Source organism: Rhopalosiphum padi, chromosome 4 (genome assembly GCF_020882245.1).
Source record: "Rhopalosiphum padi isolate XX-2018 chromosome 4, ASM2088224v1, whole genome shotgun sequence".
NCBI lineage: Eukaryota > Metazoa > Arthropoda > Insecta > Hemiptera > Aphididae > Rhopalosiphum > Rhopalosiphum padi.
In genome coordinates, this window is record NC_083600.1 from 52,207,937 (window position 1) to 52,219,224 (window position 11,288).

The following is an 11,288-nucleotide window of genomic DNA, read 5'->3' on the forward strand; positions in this document are numbered from 1 at the left end:
ATCATAGATTTTAAAAACCTTATGGTATCTATTTCTTTGTTTTTATAATTTAATATTTTTTGAGACATAGTTATTTCATTATTTATTGTATTACAGTTTTTACTTGTTTTGTTTAATTTATTGCAAAATGTTGACCCGGGAGAGTTTACACATTTACTTCAGGTAAATAATATAATGTTGACCAGTGAGAGTTTACCACCGCCCTTAAGAATCATTAGTCTTGTAGATTTGCATACAATTTATACAAATATAGAAATTAGTTGTCATAATATCGTGATCAATACGTGATCAGAATCAGTTTGTTTCTATTCTTGTACGAATCCATGAAAATAATCCATGGAAAACAAACAGGAAAAAAATCTACAGCATATAACCCACAGGAAACAAAACCATTAACCAACTTATTTATGTATACTGCAAATTACCTATTACCTATATAAACTGTTGTTGGTTATATTGTTAATTTTATAGTGATTGAGTCATCTATAACTTGTATCAAATATATTTTTTTTAGAGCTAACCCAAAATTTAAGTTATAATAAATGAAAAATAAGTATATATAGTATATATACTGCATAGTGCATAATATACTCGTAATATAGGTGCCTAGTGAGTAGTGAATAACTTTAAAAGTATTATATAATATTATGGTAGAATACAGAGACACCTAGACCTATATAGGTGATAACCTAAAATATATTTTATCAACGCAAAACACCGAAACTAACTTTAAGTTTTTGAATTTTTCGTCAATAGTATTAAAGTATTGAATTAGAATACTTGACTATTTTATGTTAAAAAAGTCACATTGATTATATTATACTTAAACACACACATAAATATAGGTAATGTAAGTGTTAGACATATAATTAAATTGTTGTTTATCTACAAAATATCATGTTATTTTTATTAAATGTATTACATTGTTATGGATTTACTTGAGATATTTATTATAATCGATCGATTAAATTAAAAAGAAAAAAGAAAATTTGTATTTTTTTCGTGGATTTCTTTTTAATTACCACAGTGGCACAGACGCACAGTACATACACAGGTATATTACTGGGTCCTGTTCCGGCGGCTCGGGTCACGTGGTGGCGGTACTGCGGAAGGATCTCCTCGGCTTACCCGTAAGCGTAACCCGTTCGAATCGCACGTTTGTGTGTTTCAAACGTCCCGCCGGCCGCCGCGTCAACTCCGCCAAACGCAAAACAACCGTGCGAAGTCACAATGACGTCACGCGTTCGTGCGCGCCGGCCGCTGTCGTACCCGAGTCTCTTTTACCGCTGGCACCGCCCCCCCCCCCACGCGCGCGCGATCCGAATGTGTCGCCGCCGACAAGCTGCTGCTGCTGCTGCTGGCGCGCACCGGCGCACGCCGCACCACACACATTAATACATGATCCGATCGGGGACCGCGCATATGTTCCTAATCGCGCGTCGTGTTTGTGTACTCTTTGCTTTTATTATTTTAAATTTATTTATTATTATTATTATTTATATTGGTTTTTTCACACACACACACACACACACACACACGCGCGCGCGCTACACTCATCACGCGCGCGCGCACACGCCAGTACGCCACACTCTTCTTCACTCCCGAACGTGTTCTTCTTCTTTTTTTTTTCCTTCATTCTTGATTCTTTCACTGATTATAATTAAATCTGTTTGTCAGTCGTACGCTTTTTTTTTTCTTTTTTTTCCGTCCGATTATAATATTTATTTATACATTTTTTTTTTTACACACACATTCACATACACATTATTATACACGCGCAAATCATTTCGTCGTGTACGCCCGCCGCCGTATTAGCCATAATATAGGACATATTTAAGAACATTAGGCATACCTATAATATTGTCGATATATTGTTTTCGATTATCGTTTCGCGTTGCATTGTGCACGCCGAAGCAAAACGTTTAGCTCCTTTGCAGTAGCACGAACGGCGACCGACAAACATAGTTATTAGTTGCACTATAATATTTGAACTACTACTTCGTGTCCGAAAGACGACACACGCTCTACAACCAGCTTCTTCTACTATCACTATTATCGCTATCGGTTTTCGCCGTCGCTTCAGGATTTTAATTGGTGAACTGCTGCAACCTGTGACGAGATGATCGACACCAACGGTAAGACAGACCATTGCTATGTACGTTTCAACGGGAAGATCCTCTGGATCGAATCCCACTTTTATTGTTAATTTGTTTTGACTCTTCGTCCGTGTGTTATAGCCGATCGTTTTGTATGAACACTTCCGGAGTCCGATCGTGTACTACAGCTAACCAAAGCGACTTAAGAGACAAGATCGTTAAGACCCTTTCCACGCTAAACATAATATTATAAAAGTGAGTACTTTGTATTATAGTTTGAGTATTCATTTTTAATGCTCAACAGGATCGGAATTGTTTAAAAATATATTTTATTGAAGGTCGATAGGTTTGTGTGGGTAAAGCCGTAAATCGAAAACCGATGAGAGAACGAGAGTAGTAGGTAGTAATAATAATATATTATATTAATATGTAGACTGTTATTTTTGGAGTTGTAAATTTGTGATTAGACTAGGAACGGCCGGGATGGCGGGACGTTATCCAGGTAATATTATATCTATTCTTTGGTATAATAAGCAGTCGTTCCTGTTTTATGGCGCGATGATCATTTATCGTGTTTTTCCAAATCTCATCACCGAGCACTGTTTCTTATCATACATGGGGGAATACCCATTCGGTCCCAATGTCTACGCGCTAAATTAATAACAATGTACATCTATCTCTTTCTTTCTATATTCTTTCTCTGTTTCTATCCGTCAGTTTATCTTTAAGATATCGCTTCGATCGTTGAGAATAAATTTATTGTTTTATAATTGTTGTACTTACGAGTTTTCCAGGACAACGATTTCGTATTATCTTTATCGTTGTTCGTCGAATAATTGCTCGTTTCTCTTCGGTAGTTTTGTATTTATTATTTTATTCGTATTCGCGGGCAATGAAGTTTCTCAGACATTTACGTTCGTGCAGCAAAACTGCCTAGTGGCTAGTTTGAACCTACACCCAGTAGTCAATATCCACCGTAGCGACGACGTTAGAGAAGAAAAAATTACATTTTAGTTTTATATATTTTTATAGGTAGGTAACGTTATGTTTTTTGTTGACATGAATTGTTATTTATTGTTGTCTATGCCATTCGTTACTATTTCTACAATGATTTATTGACTTTGGTTTACTACAAACTACATACTAAAAAATGAGAATCTGTTTTTGTATTTTAGATAATTTTTTTGCCATTTCATGTTATATATAACAAAATAAATGTAAAATCAAAAGTTAACTTTGTTAAGTACAAATGTACAATGTTAAGAATAATGATAGTAATTCACAAAATTATGAAATGATAAGTATATCATATAAGTGAATTTTCTTTAAACCCTTTCTTAGTATTTCTATTCCTATCATTTTTGTACTCTAAAATATTTTTTTTTAATTATTATTCGGGTACATTTAATTTTTTAAATTTAGGGTAATATTTAATTGAATTTACCTATACACTAGTTATTTTGGTTAATATTATGATACCTAATAGTATTAAAATGAAAACATACTTTTTCATGTTTTTCCAATTTAGACCTAAGGTGTTTATTTTATTTGCTAATTTTGTCATTTTCCTTCAAATAGGTTTCCTTTGTATTTTCTCATCCTTCTTTCCTGCATTACTGCCAACTAATATGTCACAAATGAAACGAGGCCGCAAGGTATTTACTAAAATAGCAAAATTTATATATTATAGATATTTTTAAAATTTAAACTATGGTTTCATAAACTAATTCATAATGTTACATAGGTAACATACACCAGCATTGAAGAGAGATATCAACACTTGGAACTGTCCACTCTGCATCAACAGACATTTAAATATAACAACCACAACGTGGCGGATAAACGTGTTGGATCAACCATGGTGCCAAACCGAATATTTGTCGGTGGTTTATCCAATGGCACTTCAGAACAAGATTTGCGAAATTTCTTTTCAATATATGGCGAGGTTAAAGTTGTGAAAATTGTCAAAGATAAAGCTGGGGCTCTTAAAGGATTTGGTTTTATTACTTTTAGTTCTGAAGAAGAAGTTAAAAAAATAATTGATGCTGTAAGTAAATGTATTTGTCAAACATTTGAAACTAGGTACTTAACTTTTGTATTTAATTTACTTATATGTTTGGGTAGTTCTGAGTTATATTTCCTATATTTATTTTAAATAAGTATTAACAGTTTTTTGTTTTTAGGGTCCCGTTTTGATATTTAAAGACAAACGTATCAACATAGCTCCTGCTTATGAGAAAGTATGTATTACACTGTTACTTTATCTTAATATATTTTCTTAGATAAGAAAGTACATAATTAATTCTTATCAAATGCACTAAAAAAAAACAAAACAAAATAAACCAAGTATTGAACTTGATATGGAAGAATAATGTAGCTTGCTCTATCTTATTTTTATGTTCATGGTCTAAATGTGTTCAGTTAAATTTATGATACTAAGTTTTTATTTTTAAGGTCTCATTTTTTTATTAGTATAATTTGATAGTTATTTTATATTTGCATTAGTATTCTTAATTAGTTTTATCGTTAAGTTTTCCAATGATTGTATAAATGGACATATACCATATAATTTGAAAAAAATAATCAATGAATCAAGTACACATTTTTTAAATTATATTCTAGTTTAACTTAGTTTTGTACAGTGTAATATTTATTTTTATACAAAAACAGATTTTCTACAATTGGTCAATTGTAAACGTGTTTATAAATTATGTATACATTTAGGGATGTGTCAGTGCTACCAAATCATTACCAACTATTTTAATAATAGAGATAAAATAAAATATAATATTAATTAGATCATATCCTATATAAACAAATGATTTGATTTTTATGGTTTTTCACCAAGTAAACATGAATGATAAGTGTTAACTAAACATGTAAATAAATATGTATATGTCTATAAGTATTATATAAGTATATTATTTTAATTTGGAGTTTAATACTTGTTTATTATTATTATTATTATTAGGATAACAAAAGTAATTATGATTCCAACAACTCTCCTCAACAGCCATCACACTTAATGTCATATAGTAGTCAAGTTCAACAATATTCAGTTCCTCCATTACCAACTCCAGCTCAACCAATGTTAGCACCAGTTATGTACACTTATCAAAATGGAATGGCTTTTTTTAATATGCCAATCAATGGAAATACTTCAGTAACTCCTCAACCCCCAGGTCCACAAAACTCATCTTCAACAGAATCCCTTCCTAATGTATATGCAGGTAATTAATTAAAGACAACTATGATTATATTCAACTATCAGTTATTTTGTAATTGTATTTAGCTCCTTACGGAACACAAAGTGCTACTAGTATGCAAGGCTATAGTGGCCAACCTATATTCTATCCAAATCCAGTACCTCAAGTACTGGTACAACAAGCTTACCCTAATTTACCAGTAAGCTCGGTGAGTATTTTCAAGTGCAAAAATTTATAATTTTTTATACATTTTTTCATAGTCTATAGAGAATATCTGCTAACTATTTATTCATTTTTAAACTACATGCCATGTAACAATTTAGCATTCATTAGAAGCAATATTGTGGTTGTGGTAGCTTAAATATTGGAGTGAATTGACCTATTATCTAACTTTAGATAAGAACATTATCTGCATTGGTTAACCTTACAATACTTAAATTTTTAAGAAAGATACTAGTGTACAAATTTAAAATTTAAATATATTCCACAGAACAATTTAAATATTGTAAAATAATAAACAATACTGCTCAAAATATAATATTCTATTTTAAAGTTTGTTAATAGATTGTTAATTCACCGTATTTGTTATTTTAATAATATGTCAAGTATTAATTCTTACTCTCGTAAAAAAAATATATTTTGCAAGATCTTAATAAAATTTTGGTTTTGAAAAAATAAATATAACTACCAAAAAAACATTTGATACTTTTTTTATGTATGAACAAACTAAAAAAAGTATTCTGGTTCAGATAATAAAATGAAAAATATGGATTGTTATTTAAAAAACAAAAAATATATATTTTTTTTTTAATTATAAAAATAGACTTCTGTTAAGACTAAATTAAATGAAAATCAATTTATATTAATTTTAATTTTAATTAATATCATTAATCTATTATTATTTTAGGTTTGCAACAATACTCAAGGATCAAAGGTTCTTTTTTCTGTACCTTGTGATACACCATATTATTCGGGAACTCAAATGTCAAGTATGATACCTACTCCTGATATGGCTTATCCAATGCCAATCATGTCACCATATATGCCTTATATGGTCGCAACTTCTGATGGTGGTTACCCGTATTATGATCCAGTTATGGAAAATATTCAGGTTGTTCATCAACCAGTATTTACTGAACAGTGCACAAATCCTAGGCCACCATCATCAGATACTTCGGTAATTAAATAATTTAATACTAAAAGTTTTACTCCTAGGCTGAGCGAGGTTAAGTTATTAGTTTTAGGTGTATACTTTGATGTACCTAGATTCAATTTTATTTTATTAAACAAAGTTAAAAATAAATTTATTCAATCCACACTATTTTTACTTAAATCTAAATGGTTTTCTTTAATATTTTTGTATTTATTCGAGATCAATAAATTATTTATTTTAGACATATATGCTATAAAAAAGATATACTTAAAAGCTTTTGATAACATGCTTAGTAAACTAAAATAACTTGAACAAATTGTTATCTTAATTTAAAATTTTATTTATTTTGTTTTAACTTAAATATAGTTAATAATATTTAAGTACTATTCTCTTTTCCTAAAAATTATTTTTTAATAGTTACTTAATTTTGATAAAGAACAATATTATAATTATTTAAATCTTACTATATTATAATATGTTTGTAGAGTAAAGATTAATAATTCAATTTTTTTATTTTCTCGCTCAGCTTTTTATAAAGTATGTTATGTTAAAATATTGAATCTGTGGCTTTAGGTAGGACAAGCGCAAGTAATTACCACTAATCAGTTTGTATCACTGATGTCAGTAGTTAGAAATGATGAGGAAAAACCTCAGACCTATACACCTGAACCTCAGCAGTTATGCCTAAATCCGGTCATAAGTTTAACAGAGCCTCCACCACAAACTGTCTCTCAACCAATTGTTTCTAAGCCGCCCACCTCATCGTCTACACCAGATCCTGAAAAATCTGACCAATCTCCTAATCAATTACTTATGACTCAAATCCAGTATAATATTAGACACCCCCCACCTTCTATAAATATACGCCCAGAACAAAAGGACTGTGTAAAGCAACGTGGTGACACTCATCAATATCAGAGCAACAACAATAATTTATCTATTAAGAATAATAATGATTACATGAAAAATGGACCTAAAAAGTATCTGGAGGCTCGCACATTTTATAAAACTGGGCCAACTACTATATCTCATCCCAGGCATACTAATACTACTGGTCCTATGGTCAATTCATCTTTTACTAGCCCATTTTTTGTTCCTAATACAAATTTCCGTCACCGATTTCCTAAAATGCACTATCCTGCTGTTCCTCAGGTGATGTTAAATCCAAATTATCCTTATCACAATCAGGGAAATGTACGTCCTTCTAATGGCCATCAGATGTTCAACAACAGAGGAGCCAGGTATGGTGGCAACAACTACCAAAACAACAAGAAAAACTATAATGTAAGAAAGACAATAAAGTTAAATGAATAATTTGTTTTTACTAATTTTGTTATTTATTTTATTATTTTTAGTCTTACAAGGGAAACAGAATCAATCGATATACGTCTGACCAAGGTGATAATCCTGAAGTTTCAAGCAGTGAAGATAGTCGTACAGACCAGCTAACCAGTGTTGATATGGGCCCCCCTCAGGTAGAAGGCATGTGTTCGGACATGAGGTCAATGGCCATTTAAAAATAAAAACAAAGAATTGCCGCTTTCTTATATGATCAAAGGTTAATAGCTCCAACAAGACTGGCCAGCACCTAAAATTTTTGATTTTTTTATAGTATTATTTAACTTAATTCCCCTCCTCAAAATCCAGAAAATGGCAACTATCTTGGTCTATAAAAAAAATATATTTATATTTATACTTGCAAAATATTTCGCCCTCTGTGTTCAAAATTGTTATTTATTGATAATTCATAAACACTAATTAGTAGGTAGTTATGCAAATTGTGGCGACCCTTTATGACAAAAAAAGGCTGTTTAACTGTGATAAAAAATTATTTAAAAAGAATAAATATCCATTGTTCAGGCACCTTAAGTACTTATCCAAAAGTCTTAATGATTTTTGCTCAATAGTGCTCGAAAGAATTTAGGTCTTATATATCATATGTATATATATATATTATATATATTTTATCATTGTTAACATATACTATTAATGCCGAGAATATTATAGATAAATAATAATAAATTTAATATGGACTTAAAAGTACATTGACATTTTTAAATGTAAAATAATACCCTACAATAGAAAATAATACATTTAATTAAATTAATGTATAATAATATGTAGTCTAACATAATATTAATTTATTCACTATTTACAAAAATAAAGGGCAGCAAAAATACTAATTATGATGGGTAATATGTATCTTTATCAGTACTGTAAACATGAAAAGCAATAAAAAAGTACAGAGTAATAGTAACTCTATATAAGTGATTTTTATTTCGTCAGTGTTGAATTTTATCAATTGTGCAATATTTATTTAATGTGTTATTTATATATATATATATATTAACTTTAAATTATTCAATAACTTTTTGTCTACTAAATATTTTTAAATTAAAATTTAATTTTGAAATATTTAGACTTACAGTGATAATGTTTGACACTTTACCAAAAATATAATGCAGTTAAATATAATCTTGATTTCTATTTTATGTTACTAAAATGTATATTGGATGTATAGTATAAAAACGAAATATTTTTTACTTTAGAGTTACTAATTACTTGTTTTAATGTTTTAGAAGTCTGCATTGTTTAGTCTAATAACCTACTGTTATTGATGCAGTTTAAATCAGTCTTAATCAAATAGTATATGAAAATACCTATTTATTTCAGTTTAAATATTTTTTTATTATTTTTCTAAATAAATTTGATTTAATTTCTAAAATATTAGTTAATAGCAAATAATCCATGAATTACCCAAATAAAATCATAAAATTGTATGTTATTTTAATTTTAAATTTCAATATGATTAAGTACTGCTGTAAATATAATACTATATAATATATTCTAAGATGACAATGACGAAATGCAACACAAACGACTGAAAGTTATTTTGTTTTAACGTTATGTAAACAACAGTAGTTTTATTGTGTGCCTATGAGATACTGTTACTGCCAAGTAAAAATTTATTAACAATAACTTATAACTATTAGAGGCAAGAGAGGAAGGGGAGATATTATTAAAGCGGTATTTTTTGTGGACAATTAGTGATCTCTGAATTACTGGTATTCATTTTTGTATCCTATTGTAAATATAAAAAGTATGTTAGTGACAAGTTAATTAGTTTTTAAGATTGTTCAGTAGTTATTAAGTTTGTTAAGTTGCAATTATATTTATAGTTTATACTTACTATATTTATAGTTATTTAATAAGTAATTTAAAATAAATCGTTTATAGCAAAGTGAAATGTGTATTTTTAATCCTTTCAACAGTTTTACTTATATAACTTAATACTTACGTCATAGTTTTTGATTTAAGGTTCAATTTGCTAGGGCTAGTAGAGGTAGTTAATATTGTGCGTGCTACGACAGGCAGCGCGCGTTACTACGTAACTACACGGAAAACTAATTATTTCTTAACTTTACATCAGTCTTTAACTAATACAGTTTTTGGGACCGGTCGGTGTGACCTATTAAAGTGAGTTATAGGCGTTATAGCTATGTAAAATATTACAACTTTAAACTATTCATAACTCACTTTAAAATGATAATATCAATAAAAGCACATGACGTTTTTCTAGGTAATATTCTTACCTTTAAATTTTATAATAGGTAAATTTACTCTTATATTGAAGCTAACATCACAAAATGTGTTCTGCTGAACACAAATTTGCTATGATTTACATTAGTAAGACAGAGACAACACACGCGGGTACAACGTCTTCTTAAGGCTCATCCTGTCGACAGACTATACTAACCAATTTTTAATTTTTTTTAATAATATTAAATGTTCAAATTCTCACAATTGGTACAATCATTTTATATGAAAATATATGTTTTTTTGGGTTATTTAATGTTTTTATAGGTTTACGTATACGTATACCTAAGTGGGTCGATTTTTTTTGATTTTCTTGGTAGACATTTTTGACCCAGTCCGGCGACTATGTTTTCTTTTTGCATCATTGATGATTTTTATCTTTATAGGTTTTAAATGAGCTTAAAATTTTAGAAAAAAATAACTAATTTCACACGGTTATTGTTGCTTAATTTAAGCGAATAATCCTTGTGTGTTATACACTCTCCGGCTGAATATTAATGTTTTTAGTACCTATGAATTTACGACACATATCTATGTATAGAGACTAGTATGTTTTAAGCTATTCAACCGAATATACGTAATATTTAATATGATCAAATTGAATTGTATTAATTATTTAGGGCATGTTCTCTGGTCCATCGCGAGTTAAGTGTTTTGTTTTTGACTGCGGTAGATGGTATGTTTAATTTTTCTATAATTTAACATATTTATTTATATTAGTTGGTAAACTATATTATAATCTGTGGGTATTTCCTCACCTTTCGGTTTTCATAATATTTTATCCCAGATTATTATCATATTGCTTCGAAGTATAATATTATGTTGTATTATAGTTAAAATGTGTTTACAAATTATAATATTATATGAATGAGCATTGGGTATTTATATTTTGATAATTAATATCCATTGGATAAAAATCTTGAAAAAGGTCTTTTATACTTACTTATTATATCAGTATACAGTATACACTAAATACCTACTGAGACCTGTTTTAATGCGTATACTTCGCTCTGAAATATGTTTAAGACTATTTAAGAAGACTGCGAGGGTTTTGATTACTATTTCATATTTAATATTATAGTAAATTATTAATATTTATGGAAAACTTAAAACTTCTATACAGTTGCGCAATTTTATATAAACGAATAGCGTCAATTAGCGAGTAAAGACATCATGACTTTTTTCAAACCCTTACTATTACGAATAAGTCGGCTGGTATACTTAATAATATAAGCG

At 29.2% G+C, this 11,288-nt stretch overlaps 1 protein-coding gene across 4 annotated transcripts; it reads left to right on the plus strand.

Moving 5' to 3' along the window:
- Positions 1-1,435: 1,435 nt before the first annotated feature.
- Positions 1,436-9,702, plus strand: LOC132928957 (homeobox protein 12-like). Of its 4 annotated transcripts, XM_060993925.1 has the most exons (10): positions 1,436-2,135; positions 2,238-2,351; positions 3,675-3,751; positions 3,841-4,143; positions 4,280-4,336; positions 5,068-5,326; positions 5,389-5,510; positions 6,210-6,479; positions 7,029-7,739; positions 7,811-9,702. In XM_060993925.1, exons 3-10 carry the CDS (start codon positions 3,725-3,727, stop codon positions 7,970-7,972), a joined length of 1,911 nt encoding a protein of 636 aa, XP_060849908.1. In that variant the 5' UTR covers positions 1,436-2,135; positions 2,238-2,351; positions 3,675-3,724; the 3' UTR covers positions 7,973-9,702. The 4 variants fall into 4 exon arrangements, with proteins under 4 accessions (XP_060849908.1, XP_060849910.1, XP_060849909.1 ...); XM_060993927.1 differs by lacking the exon at positions 3,675-3,751 and having other exon boundaries at positions 1,508-2,135; XM_060993926.1 differs by lacking the exons at positions 1,436-2,135; positions 2,238-2,351 and adding an exon at positions 2,747-3,128.
- Positions 9,703-11,288: the final 1,586 nt, after the last annotated feature.